At 39.8% G+C, this 14,492-nt stretch overlaps 1 protein-coding gene across 1 annotated transcript in view; it reads left to right on the top strand.

The window, feature by feature from the left end:
• Window positions 1-14,245, top strand: part of KBTBD12 (kelch repeat and BTB (POZ) domain containing 12) — a 41,295-nt gene extending 27,050 nt beyond the window's left edge. The window contains exons 4-5 of the mRNA XM_006870518.1: window positions 7,478-7,675; window positions 14,064-14,245. Of these exons, the coding sequence (XP_006870580.1) occupies window positions 7,478-7,675; window positions 14,064-14,245 (380 nt within the window). The remainder of the gene's footprint in view (window positions 1-7,477; window positions 7,676-14,063) is intronic.
• Window positions 14,246-14,492: the final 247 nt, after the last annotated feature.

The raw sequence follows: 14,492 nt of genomic DNA, 5'->3' as shown, positions 1-14,492 counted from the left end.
TTGAAGGGGAATGGTGTTGCATTCATTGTCAAAAAGAACATATCCAGATCAGTCATGAGGTACAACGCTGTCTATGATAGGATAATACCCATGTACCTACAGGGAAACCCAGTTAATACCACTATTATTCAAATTTACGCACCAACCACTAAAGCCAGTGAGGATGAAATAGAAGAATTCTACCAACTTCTTCAACCTGAAATTGATCAAACATTCAATTAAGATGTATTGATCATTACTTGTGATTAGAATGCAAAGGTTGGGAGCAAAGAGGAAGGATCAGTAGTTGGAAAATATGGCCTTGGTGATAGAAATGATGCCGGGGAACGCACGATAGAATTCTGCAAAACCAATGATTTGGTCATATCAAATACCTTCTTTAGACAGCATAAGAGATGACTATACATATGGACCTCACCAGATGGAATACATGGAAATCGACTACATCTGCGGAAAGAGACGATGGAAAAGCTCCATATCATCAATCAAAACAAGGCCAGGGGCAGACTGTGGAACAGACTATCAATTACTTATATGCAAATTCAAGCTGAAGCAGAAGAAAATGAAAACAAGTCCACGAGAGCCAAAATATGACCTTGATATATCCCACCTGAATTTAGAGATCATCTGAAGAACAGATTTGATACACTAAACATGTAAGACCTAAGACCAGAAGAGTTGCGTGATGACATCAAGAACATCATACATGAAGAAAACAAAAAAATCACTAAAAAGACAAGAAAGAAGGAAAGGGTCAAGACAGATGTCAGAAAAGACACTGAAACTTGCTTTCCAGTGTAGAGCTGCTAAATCAAATGGAAGAAATGAGGAGGTCCAAGAGCTGAACAGAAAATTTCAAAGATCAGCTCAAGAAGATAAAGCCAAAAATTACAACAAAATGTGCAAAGATCTGGAATCAGAAAACCAAAAAGGAAGAACGCGCTCAGTATTTCTCAAGCTGGGGGAACTGAAGAAAAAATTCAAGCCTCGACTTTCATTTTTCAAAGATTCTATGGGCAAATTACTGAATTATGCAGAAAGCATTAAGAGAAGATGGGAGGAATACAAAGAGTCACTGTACCAAAAGGAAATGGTTAATGTTTAACCATTTGAAGAGGTAGCACATGATCAAGAGCCAATGATACTGAAGGAAGACGTAAAAGGTGCATTGAAGGAATTGGTAAGGAACAAGGCACCAGGAATTGATGGAATAAAAATCGAAATATTTCAAGACAGTGAGGCGGCACAGGAGGCACTCACTCATCTCTGCCAAGAAATTTGGAAGACAACTATCTGGCCGACTGATTGGAAGAGATCCATATTTGTGCCCATTCCAAAGAGAGGTGACCCAATGGAATGTGGAAATCATTGGACAATCTCTTTGATATCCCATGCGAGTAAAGTTTTGCAAAAGGTAATCCAGAAATGGCTGCAAACATAAATTGACAGAGAACTTCCAGAGGTTCAAGCCGGATTCAGAAGAGGCCATGGAATGAGGGATATCATTGCTGATGTCCGACGGGTCTTAGCTAAAAGCAGAGAATATCAGAAAGATGTTTACTTGTCCTTTATTGACTACGCAAAGGCTTTTGATTGTGTGGATCATGACAAGCTATGGACAACATTGCAAATTATGAGTATTCCGGAACACTTAATTGTGCTCATGAGGAATCTGTACATGGACCAAGAGGCAGTTGTTCGAACAGAACATGGGAACACTGAATGGTTTAAAATTAAGAAAGGTGTGCGACAGGGTTGTATTCTTTCACCATATTTATTCAACCTGTATGCTGAGCAAATAATACGAGAAGCTGGGTTCTATGAAGAAAAACATGGTATCAGGATTATAAGAAGACTCATTAACAACCTGCCACATGCAGATGATACAACCTTGCTTGCTGAAACTGAAGAGGATTTAAAACATTTACTGATGAAGATCAAAGAGCACAGCCTTCAGTATGGGTTATATCTCAATGTAAAGAAAACAAAAATTCTCACCACTGGACCAATAAACAACATTCTTATCAACGGAGAAAAGATTGAAGTTGTCAAGGACTTCATTCTTCTTGGATCAACTATCAACACTCACGGAAGCAGCAGTCAAAAAAATCAAATGACATATTGCATTAGGCAAATGTGATGCATAAGACATTTTTAAAGTGTTGAAGAGCAAAGATATCAGCTTGAGGACTACGGTGCGCCTGACCCAAGCTATGGTATTTTCAATAACCTCGTATGCATGTGAAAGTTGGACAGTGAATATGGAAGACCATAGAAGAATTGATGCATTTGAGTTATGGTGTTGGAGGAGAATATTGAAAGTAGCATGTGTGCCAAAAGAACCAATAGATCCATTTTGGAAGAAGGGCAGCCAGAGTGCTCCTTGGAGGCCAGGATGGCTAAACTTCGGCTCTCATACTTTGGACATATTGTCAGGAGGGACCAATCGCTGGAGAAGGATATCATGTTTGGTAAGGTGGAGGGTCAGAGAAAAAGAGGAAGACCCCCAACAAGATGGATTGGCCAAGTGGCAGCATTGATGGACTCAAGCGTGGCAACAGTAGTGAGGTTGGCCCAGGATCGGGCAGTGTTTCGTTCTGCTGTGCATAGGGTCACTATGGGTCGGTACTGACTCAATGGCACCTAACAACAACAACAACAATAGGGTTCCAAGGAGCAGCTGGTGAGTTTGAACTGCCAACCATGCAGTTCAAACCAATCTTGTAGTCCACACCAGAACTGTCCAATTGCAAGTTAGCTGTAGTCTTTATCATTGGTGTCCTAAAAGTTCATAGTCAGTAGTTCCACATTTCATTGTGACAATGAGTTAGAAATTGTACTTTTTTTCAATCAGCATATAATTACAATGTTTTCCTGGTGTAGCACTGTAGGATGGTTTCTGGACTGCTAGCTGCAAAGTTGCTGGTTTAAAGCCACCAGTCAGTCACTCTTCCGAAACACTATAGTATTGCTATGAGTCAGAATCAATTCAGTGGCACTCAACAACAACAACAATTATATATGGTTTTGTATTTATCTGCCTATGATTTCCAGCAGACTGAATTATTTTATGAGCTGAAAGGACCTTACACCCTTGCCAAAATACTAAGCACTTATTACATAAGCCTTGTGGACAAAACAAAAAACTCTTAAAGTTGTTATCCCATGACACCGAATATAATTGGAATATAACTGAAAGTGAATATCCCAAATATACTAACAGAGTGCTTAAAATTAACTAGAAGTTCAAAGTGAGTTTATTTATTCTGAAACTATAGATGCTTGGAAGCTTCTAAAATATGAAATCCCCCAAAGAACAGTGATGGTAATATGATTGAGAATAGATAAAAAATAAGAGAATGCTGTTGAGATATTCTCTGATTTAGTTATATGTGTTCGAAGGAAAGCATAGTGTTACATAGCCAGAAAGTTATGCAACTCTTATTTTGTGTTTTGTTTTTATGGTAAGGAGGCAAACTGTAAAAAGCCAACCCAGTTGCAAGAATTTTTTCAAGAAAGCAAATCTAAGGGATGTCCTTATATAACCTAATGTTTCCAACCATCTCTAGCTATGATATATTATAAGAACAACTCATATCATTAGCCCTGAATCCTTAAGAAGTTGTTCTTTTGATATCTTCAATTAGGAGTCCTGGTATGGCACTGTTGGATAAGCACAGGACTGCTAACCATAAGGTCAGCAGTTCAAACTCACCATCTGTTTCTTGGAAACCTTATGAAGGGTTGCTATGAGTTGGAACTGACTTGATAGCGCTTAACAGCAATCTTCAGTTCACTAAGGCATAGAAGAATGTAACATACATTTTTAAACATCATAAGAAGTTGAAGCAAAAAAATTGATGCTTTTAAGAAGCAAATATCAACTGTCCAAGAAATTCTATTATTTTGAGTAAAATGTGTTAAATTTCTTCCATTGTTGTTGTTGTTGTTGTTGTTAAGTGCCATTGTTTTATATAAACATAAGATGAATTTGCCAAAGATTTACTGTGATCTTTCTACTTTAGTATTTATTCAACAAAGACTGTTAAGCATCCTTTGGAGAAAGACATGCTTGGCACCTGAAGGAATATAAAGGCACATAGAGAAAGGAATGGACATTTATTGAGTACCTACTAAAAAGGTTAACATGTACGACTGCTAACTAAGAGGCTAGAGGGTCATCTTCCCAGAAGCACCTCAAAAGAGCCTGACACTCTACTTGTGAGGAAGCAGCCATTGAAAGCCTGATGACACGCAGTTCTTGTCTGACACACATGAGGTTGCCATGAGTCAAAGTTCAATCAACAGCAAATAGGTTTTTACTAAATGCAAGTCATTTTGTTTGTTTGTAGTAAATGAGCATACGTCCATAGAAGAAAATTCCTATAATAATGCTTGTGAATAGAGGAGCAACAAATGTAAATTTCCCCTTATCCTTTCCTTCCTTTACATACTTATCTCATAATTTAATCTTTGTAATAATTTATTAAATGGGTATTATTAATCCTTAGTTTACCACATGAAAAATTGAGGCTTCAAGAAATTAAATTGACCAAAGTTGTCCAGCTAGTAAGTGGTGACACGGAGAGTTGAACTAGGGTTTGTCGGTTTCCAAAAGCCCACATGCTTTTTCTGTAGTATAATTATATGTGTCCATAAGGCTGGTTTGGAGTCCTGATGTGGCATTATGGATTAATGCACAGGACCGCAGGGTGGTTTGAATAGCAAAGTCGGTGGTTCAAACTCATCAGCCGCTCCCCGGAAACCCCAATACAGGATCACTATGAGTCGGAACTGACTTGACGGCACTTAACAATAACGTTGGGTTAGCAATGCAAGCACCTTTGGAAGCTTGTCAGAACTATCACGATATCCCTTGAACATGACTCTTTCTCCCTCCCCTTTTTGGGGGGATCAGCTGTTCCACAAGCCCAGGGGAGAATAGAATAAGCCTGCTATCTCAAGGCAAACCCTAAGGCAGAAGAGCATGGGGAACCCAAGGACCATTATACTTAAGGGCACATAAGTAGGATGTCCTTGAGAATATAAGAGAAGTATAACTGCTCTCCTGCCAGACTTTGTGTGACAAAATTCCTCTGTGCTAGGAGGTCTTATTTAGAGAGAGGTGTTCCCTCAGCCACAGAAGAAATTGAAACAGGGAGAGGAAGGCATTTTCTCGAATTTTCTTCCCATTCCCAGACCCCTAAAGAGGTGTATATTTTGCATTTGAAATCCATTTGGGGTATGAATCACAAAGATAATTTCCATTAATTTGTCTGGTTTTGAATAAAGAAAAGTTGGGCTCAGAGGTTCTGCTGGCAAGTAAATTAAAGATAAGGAGGTATCTCATTAAAATTCTAAGGATGTGCTGATCCTACCCTGGGGTTTCTCTCATCAAAAGATTTCTCTTGTAGTGCTGGTGTTGTTGCCTTATTAATAAAGATCATGCCTTTATATGATTATTTATCTAATCAAGCCTCACCTTAGTTTGAGCTCATTAAGTCTGCAGCTAGTAAGTGACACTGAAAATGTACTTGATGGCAGAATTACATCCAGGTGAGACAGAAAATGTGTTAAAGCATTAACAGTCAGAAACAAAGACCAGGTACCCTGTAAGCCTGCTCCAGTGAAGCACAGGAAATGTCTGCCATCCAAACAGAAATGGCACATCTTTAAAATGTTAGTTTTCTAGAGTAAGGGCTGAATGTGATCACTAAATATACTTGGTAACAGAGCAACAAAATGATAAGGATTCTAATTACTCCAAAAAAGTTAAAAGAGAATGTCCATTCTTTCTACGCATTCTGTTGGAAAAGCTTTTCTGAGCTTTTATGTAAAACTTCTGAGTTAGATTCAGGATTGTGGTTCTGGATGTGCCCCAGTTTAACTTCAGTGCCTTTCAGTAAACCTGTTTGCTTCCACTTACTAGTTACATAATGCAAGCCAGTCTAATAATCTCTCTTGAGTCCTGCAGATTCAGATCACTAAATCATCTTATTCATACTTGATGAATAAGTTGGTGCTGGGTTCAACTGCTGTAAGGCCTCTGCTGCACAAATAAGAAATTCTACTTCTTGTTGAGCTAAGAAACCTCTGGCTACCACAGTGTTACATTGAAAGAGGGCCCAATAAACCACAGGGCTATGCAGTAACTGACTGAAGCCAGCATTGTCCCCTGCTTAGAAACACTGTAGCTCAGTTGGCAAGGAAAATTAGAAATACTGTGAAGCCTGTGTAACCCATTTTCCCATAAATGATACATAGGGCAAGTGCCATGAAATAAAGTAGTTCGTGCTTTTGGTTTTGATACTGCTGTAAACAATGTATCCAAACACCAGTGAACATTCCACTTACGCAGTGACCTCTCCGACCTCTAGGGGAAAGAGAGCCGGTTTAGCAGAGGCCAACACTTTCAGGTCTTTTGGGTTGGTCCTACAGATAAAGCAACAAACCTAGATGGAATTTAGTCATTGATGAAATGAGTATCACTGTAGGGTAAACAATGGATTGCTAACCACAAGGATAGTTCAAACCCACCTGCCACTCTTCGGAAGAAAGATGAGGATTTCTGCTCCTGTAAAGCCTCAGGAACCATATACAGGGGTCACTATGAGTCAGAATTGACTTTATATCTGTGAGAAGTACAGGAGTATCCCTTCTTCCTGGGAATTCACCTCAGTCTCCTTAATGTCAGGAAATATGGCCCTGACCTTGATTCATTTTAGAATTTAGGAGAACAATTTTATTAGAGATTCTTATACAGTAACTTTTTCCCATGGAGAGTTGTATTTAAAGTCATAATTAAGTATGATATTTCTGTTACTTGCTACAGTCTCTGGACTTCAAAATCTAATTGCTATCTCTCTTTAGATACCTGTCATAATGTCCTCTACTCTATTTATTTGCATAATGGCCACTTCCAGCCCATTAACTTCTTGAGGGCAGGAAACATACCTTATTCATATTTCTTAACTCCTTGTCACTTAGCACAATGCCATGTATGTAACAGGAAGTCATTATCTGTTGAGTGAACGTATCATCCAAAAGTGGAAGATCCACTGGGCATTTCAGTTTGGGTTTTAACCAAAATAAAAAAGGGACCTTCCCTAATTATAAAACGTGCAACTTTTGGAAGACAAGGAGAGACAGCAAAATCATTCCTAATGATTCACAGGAGGACGGATGTCAGAGAGAATTGGGTTCACCTGCTCATTCTGTGAACCAGAGTTGGATATTGTAAAATATATGGCCTGCAGTGGAATCAGTTTCATACACAAGCATAAACAGAGCAAAAGAGACATTAGGTTTTCCTATGGAGTACAGACTAGACAGTATGATTACTTCAAAATGTTTAGTCTGGCAAAGAAAGTCAAAGACCCATAAGCCTGTGATACAAACAATAGCAAGGAAGAGATACTAGCCACAATACATGATTCAAATTCTTAGTCATCGCATTTCTGCGTATCATTCTCTGTAGGTGGGATTGGCTGCGAAGGTCGAGACAAGGGCCAGGTTCGAAAATGCCTTGATGCTGTGGAGATCTACAACCCTGATGGGGATTTTTGGAGAGAAGGCCCACCCATGCCAAGTCCCCTCCTCTCCCTTCGAACCAATTCTACAAATGCAGGAGCAGTGGATGGGAAGTTGTATGTCTGTGGAGGATTCCATGGAGCAGGTACTAATCCCCGTTAAATGCTTTGTAACCTTTAGTAGTGATTTAACCTCTCTTAATCCAATCACTAATGAACACTCCGGAGAGAGGTATGTGTGTGGACACTGGACATCGGAAAAGCATGGCCTTTAGAATTTGGAGTTCCTCAGCAACTCACTAAACTTCTTTGAATTTTGGTTTTCACAATTATACAATGGAGCTGCTACCTCACCCAAGTCCTGGTATTTTCAATAGCCTTGTACAATGTGAAAGCTGGACAATGAATAAGGGAGACTGTAGAAAAACTGGTACATTTGAGATATGGTGTTGGAGGAGCATATTGAAAGTACTGCCAGAAGAACAAGCAAATCTGTGTTGGAAGAAGTACAGCCAGAATGCTCCTTAGGAGCCAGGCTGGCCAGACTTTGTCTCTCATACTTCAGACATGTAATCAGGCGGCAACAGTCCCTGGAGAAGGATGTTATGCTTGGTAAGATGGTGGGTCAGAAAAAAAGAGAAAGATCCCCAACAAGAGGAACTGGCACAGTGGCAGTAACAATGGGTCAAGCATAACAACAACTGTGAGGATGGCACAGGTAGTGTTTCATTCTTTTGTGCATTAGGTCAGCATGAGTTGGAACCAACTCAATGACACCTAGCAACAACTACATCTACAGACTGTTATAAGAATTAAAGGAGATCTAATTTATTGTGCATCAAGGAGCTCTGGTAGCGTAGTGGTTACGAATTGGGCTGCGAACCTTAAGGTCAGTGGTTCGAAACTACCAGACGCTCCGTGGGAGAAAGATGAGGCTTTCTACTCCTGTAAAGATTTACACACTCGGAAAACCTTGTACAGGGTCGCTATGGGTCAGAACCGACTCGACGGCACTTAACAACAACAACAACAATTTATTATGCATTAGGCACATAGCACATCCCCAATAAGTATTAGATTACTTTAATGGCACAGTGGAACCCTGGTGTGGTGCTGCAGGTTAACGCGTTGGACTGTCAGGTCGGTTTGAACTGCAAGGTTGGTGGTTCAAGCTTACCAGCGGCTCTTCAAAAAAATCCTATGAGTCGGAACCGACTCGACGACACTTAAAAACAACAATGGTATAGTGACTAAAAGCGCTCAGCTGCTAACCAAATGAATGACTGGTAGTTCAAACACAAGAGCCATTACATGGGAGAAGGATGCAGAAGTCTGTTTCCATAAAGATTATAGTCTTAGAAACTCTATGGGGCAGTTCTACTTAGTCCTATAGGGTCATTGTGAGTCAGAATTAACTTGAGGGCAGTGGGTTTGGTGGTGGTGTATGAAGAGAAATGATACAGAAAGATTTGTGACTGATTATTGGACTAAAGAAGAGATTTTAAATGTGAGGAGTAGGTGCTAGTGGATATAATGACGAGAAGCATCAGAGTTGTTTTCTGCCTTTATGAGAAAGAGATTCGGCCCTTTACTGCCACCTGAAATAAAGTGCTTGAAAGCAATTCTAACATAGGACAAGCACTGGACCATGAACCACAGGTCAGCAGTTCAAACCCATCAGCTGCTCCTCGGACACTCTGTACAGACAGAGTGGCTGTGAGTCAGAAACAACTCAACAGCATTTTACAACAACAAATGCAAGTGAATTTATTTTCAAGATATCTAAATGCACCAACATTGTGTTCTACAGTTTGAATTCATAATTTTAATGTAATAGGGAGATCTCAAAATATGCATAAATCTAGCACATAGGGGTCGGAACCGACTCGACGGCACTTAACAACATCAACAGTGTTTGAATAGTTGCATTAGTAAATAAGGCAGAATGCAGTTACATTAAATATCACTGGATGTACAATTCTAACCTTATTAATGGGAACATGAAGCCAGTTCATGCATCAAGAACATTTCTATTTTGGAAGAATGTCAAAATAAATAGAATAAAGATAAAATGTAGCAAAGCAGAACCTTCTATAAACCAACATCCATTTTATAAGCTCATAATTATGTAAATTAGATGTAGAGTATCCATTTCAAATTCCAGGAGTCTTGGAACATATATGAACCAAATACAATGGTAGGCCTTATTTTTTTTCTTTCATTTCTTTTTGTGGTGAAACATTTGCCATTTCAACCATTTTTATGTTGAAAAATTCAGTGGCCTTCTTGGTATTAGAGTCAAACATCTTCTGTAAAAATAATAGACTTTTTTTTCCTGTACTCTGGGAAATGTGAATATGGACTGGGATATTAGATGATATTATGGAATTGTTAGCCTCATTAGGGGTAATAATGGCATTATGGATTTACAAAGATAAGGAAGGTCTTTTTTTTAAGTTCTTGACAATCAGACATCATTTAGGGGTAAAAATTATATGATATCTGAAATTTGCATTAATATACTCCAGCAAAATTTTTTTTTAAGTGGAGGAGGAAAGTGAAAATGGATTTTAAAAGATTGGCAAAATATTGGTAATTGTTAAAGCTGGTGGTGAATACATGGTAAAAGTAATTTTATTGCCTTTGTGTATGCATGAAAACTTTCATAATCAAAAATTTCAACTTTCTTTTCTATTTGTTCATCAGAGGTTTTTAAACAATTGTTGTTCCAGTCAGGACATCCGCTCCTCAGGCTGAGGTGGAGGGCTGTGTCCTGTAGGCATTTATCAGTAACCCCAGAAGAGTTTTGTAACATTGCCCAGAGAAGCCTTCCAATGCTTTGGAAAATAGTTTGGCAGTTCCTCAAAATATTGAACAGAAAACTTGCCATGCTGTTTTTGTTAAGTGTCGTCAAGTTGGTTCTGACTCATAAGGACCATGTATAGATAGGATTTCCAAGGAGCAGCTGGTGAATTTGAACTACTGACCTTGTGGTTCAAACTGACCTTGCAGTCCAGTGTTTTATCCTGCAGCATCACAAAGCTGCTATAGGACTTGGAAATTTCACTCCTAGGCCTATTATTGGACTCCTGGTGTGGCACCATAGGATCAGCACTGGACTGTGAACCACAAGGTTGGTGGTTCAAACCCAGCAGCTGCTCCTCAAAAACCCTTTATAGGGTCATGAGGAGTCAAATTTGACTCGAAGGTGCTTAAAAACAACAGGTCTATTATTGTTGTCCATTGCCATCAAGTCGATTCCGACTCTTGTACAGAATAGAGCTGCTCCCTCAGGTTTTCAAGGATGTGGCCTTTTAGAAGCAGATCACCAGGCCTGTCTCCCAAGGCATATCTGGATGGCTTCTACACCACCACCACCACCCACCACCACCCCACCAAACTGAAAGCTATATACTTGCAAAATTTTTCACATGAATGTTCATAGCAGTAATCTTCATAATCACAAAAAAGTAGAAACAACCCAAATCAATGGATGATTGGAGAACCAAACCATGGTCTATTACTCCACTGAAATATTATTGTTGTTGTTATGTGCCGTGGAGTCAGTTCCAACTCATAGCGACCCTGTACAGGGTTTCCAAGGCTGTAAATCTTTACAGGAGCAGAAAGCCTCATCTTTCTCCCGCAGAACAGCTGGTAGTTTCAAACTGCTGACCTTGTGGTTCACAGCCCGATTCGTAACCACTACGCTACCAGAAATATTACTCATCCATAAAAAGGTATGAGGTACATGCTACAATAGAGACAAACCTTGAAAACATTATGCTGAGTGAAAGAAGCTAGTCACAAATGTCCAGAATAGGCAAATTCTTAGAGAGATTGTATATCAGCCATTGTGGAGTTGGAGGGTGAATGAGGAGTGAGTGTTAATGAGTACATTGTTATTTTGGAGGTGACAAACATTTTTTTAGATAGCGGTAACGGTTACACACTCTATAAATTACATACTATGTATTAACATCACTGGATTATATGTACTCTTAAAAGGTGGACTTTATAGGGTATAAGCTATATCTCAATAAAGTTGTTACGTGCCGTCAAGTTGGTTCTGACTTATAGCAACCTTGTGTAGGGTTTCCAAGGTGGGTTTGAGCTGCCGATCTTTCAGTAAGCAGTCCACTGCTGATCCTACAGTGCCATACCAGGACTCTTACTTTTTTAAAGAAAAAAGAAAAAAAAAATCAAAGCTCTTTATTTCTTTGTCTTCCTAAATAATCAGCTTTTGTGTTTGATGCTAATGAGGAGAATTGAATGAAATTGCCCACAGGTAGAGGGCCCATTCCTGGGGCAGAAAGTTAGATTTCCTGAGACAAAGAAAAGACGGTGGTGGCAAGTGACACCTCGGGGCAGGAACCTATTCCCTGCTCATTGTTGTTGTTGTTAAGTGCCGTCGAGTCGGTTCCGACCCATAGCGACCCTGTACAGGGTTTCCGAGGGTGTAAATCTTTACGGGAGTAGAAAGCCTCATCTTTCTCCCGTGGAGCGGCTGGTAGTTTCGAACTGCTGACCTTAAGGTTCGCAGCCCGATTCGTAACCACTACGCTACCAGAGCTCCTTGAGCCTCCAATAAATGACAGCAATGTGGCACCAAAAGAAAATGTGTGACAGTGTCCTTGTAAATGGAGAAAAGGCACAGAGAAGAGGCAGGTAGACATTGGAGTGATGGTGCCACAAGCCGAATTACCCCTGGGGCTACCAGAAGCTGAAACAGGCAAGGAAGGCTTACCCCCAGACTTCAGTAGGAGCAGGACCTAGCCACTACCTTGATTTCCGACTTGGCGTCTCCAGAGCTAGGAGAAATAAGCTTCTGTTATTCTAAGTCACCCACCTCATCATTGATTACAGTAACCCTAGGAAACTAGTACAGTCTTTGTTGCTTTTCTTTCTCAATCCAGTCATCACTTAGTCCTGGAGGCAGAAACAGCCATGGAAACTATGCAGCAAAACAGGGAATGTAAAGCTCTAATTTTCTAGCCAGATAACCAGGTAGAGGGAGTAAGGATATTCCTGGAATTGGTAATGTGTTGGTGTGTTTGCAGAGGCTTGGGCTTAAGGAAACTCCTGGTATCATCTCCAAGATGCCCATGCATGATTAGCCATACACAGCCAGGCCACTGGGTCATATGTGTATGAAACAGATCCAAATAACAATGCAAAGTTGGCTCTGAAAACTGAACTGACATTGGAGCCACAGCTCACAGAAGGCAGGTAGGAACTTGTAGCTTGAACCTACCTAACTGGGTCAGTTTTCTGCTAATGGGGGGGAGGGGGGGGAATCAATATTTTCCACAGATTTTTTTAAAGACCCAAAATCATACATATAATATTAAAAGTATCTATTATATCATTCAAAATATTAAATATACCAAAACCCAGAACAATCTCAATATCACAAGAAAAAAAAAAAAAAAAAAAACAGATGGCAACAGCAAAATGGTGCAGATTTTGCAATAACTAGACGTAGGCCCTCCCATAAAGATTTACAGCGTCAGAAACCCTATGCAGGGTCGCTGTGTCGGAACCAACTCCGTGGCACATAACCACCACCACCAGACACACAGGCCCTGAAGCAGCTGTTACAATGGTACCCCAATGAGTAATAGCAGCCACTTTTGAAAAGTACATAACGATAGAAAGCGTAAAAGAAAAACAGAAGCTATTACAAAAAAGTAGATGTTTTAGAAAAGAAAAATTAACTGAAATTTAAAAAAATTAGTGAGTGGAGATGACAGGGACAGGAAAGAGTAACTACATTTGAAGATAGACAAAAGTTATCCAATCTGAATAACAGAAAAAAAATAGTCAGCAGAGCCTCAGGGGCACTTTGTTATAAAGTGCCGGCGAGTCATTTATGACTGACCTATAGCAACTCTGTATAGGGTTTCCAAGGAGCAGCTGGTGAGCTTGAACTTCCAATCTTGTGATTCAAACAACTTTGCAGTCTAGCCCATTAGCCCACAGTGCCACACCAGGACTCCAGGAGCCTTTAGGACAATATTAAAAGGTCTGATATTAATGTCATCAGGTCACAGACAGAGAGGAGAAAGAGTGTGGGTGCATAAAAAATAGCTGAAAAACTTCCAAAATTTGACTGATGATATGAATTTATAGATTTAAGAAGCTCACTAAACTATAAACAGTATAAACTTGGAGGGAAAAAAAAGACACATTGTAATCAAATTTGTGTAAATTAAAGACAACAAAAAACTAAAGATCTTGAAAGAAACCGCAGAGAAACACTTTACATATGAAGGAACACTTACTAGAAGGACGCAATTACTTATCAGAAACCATGGAGTCCAGGAAGCAATGAAATGAAATTTTTAAAGCAATAATTTAAATTAAATACAGAACTGTCCAGAATTTTTTATTCATAAAAAATATCCTTCAGGTTTTATGTGTTATCCCTTTTGGGGGAAATTACTTAGCAGTGATGATGACCTCTGAATTTAATATCCCCTTGGTATTTTGTTTTGTGTGTGTGTGTGTGTATGTATGTATGCTATTTTTCAGATCGCCATGAGGTTATCTCCAAAGAAATATTGGAGCTGGACCCATGGGAAAACCAATGGAATGTTATAGCCATCAATGCCCTCATGCATGACAGCTATGATGTCTGCCTAGTGGCCAGGATGAATCCCCGAGACCTCATCCCTCCACCTTCAGATTTGGTGGAAGAAGGCAACGAGCTCTAAGGTCACCTTGCTGTAGAACCTCCTGTTGTGTCTACAGATGAGACACGTGGAATGAAGAGAGCCCACAGGCACCCATCAATCATCCAGGAGATGAGCATTGCATGCGTAGTGGCCCAAGTGCGAAGCAGAGTGTGCTGGGCGCTGTGAGGGAGAGAGCCAGCATCTGTCCTCTGGAAACTCCCAATCTGATACCGTAGTTAGGACAGTAGATAAGGCAGATTGTGATTCTGTCTACAAGAGGAGGACA

The sequence above is a fragment of the Chrysochloris asiatica genome, unplaced genomic scaffold, assembly GCF_000296735.1.
Source record: "Chrysochloris asiatica unplaced genomic scaffold, ChrAsi1.0 scaffold00142, whole genome shotgun sequence".
NCBI lineage: Eukaryota > Metazoa > Chordata > Mammalia > Afrosoricida > Chrysochloridae > Chrysochloris > Chrysochloris asiatica.
This window is presented reverse-complemented; position numbering and strand designations above follow the sequence as displayed.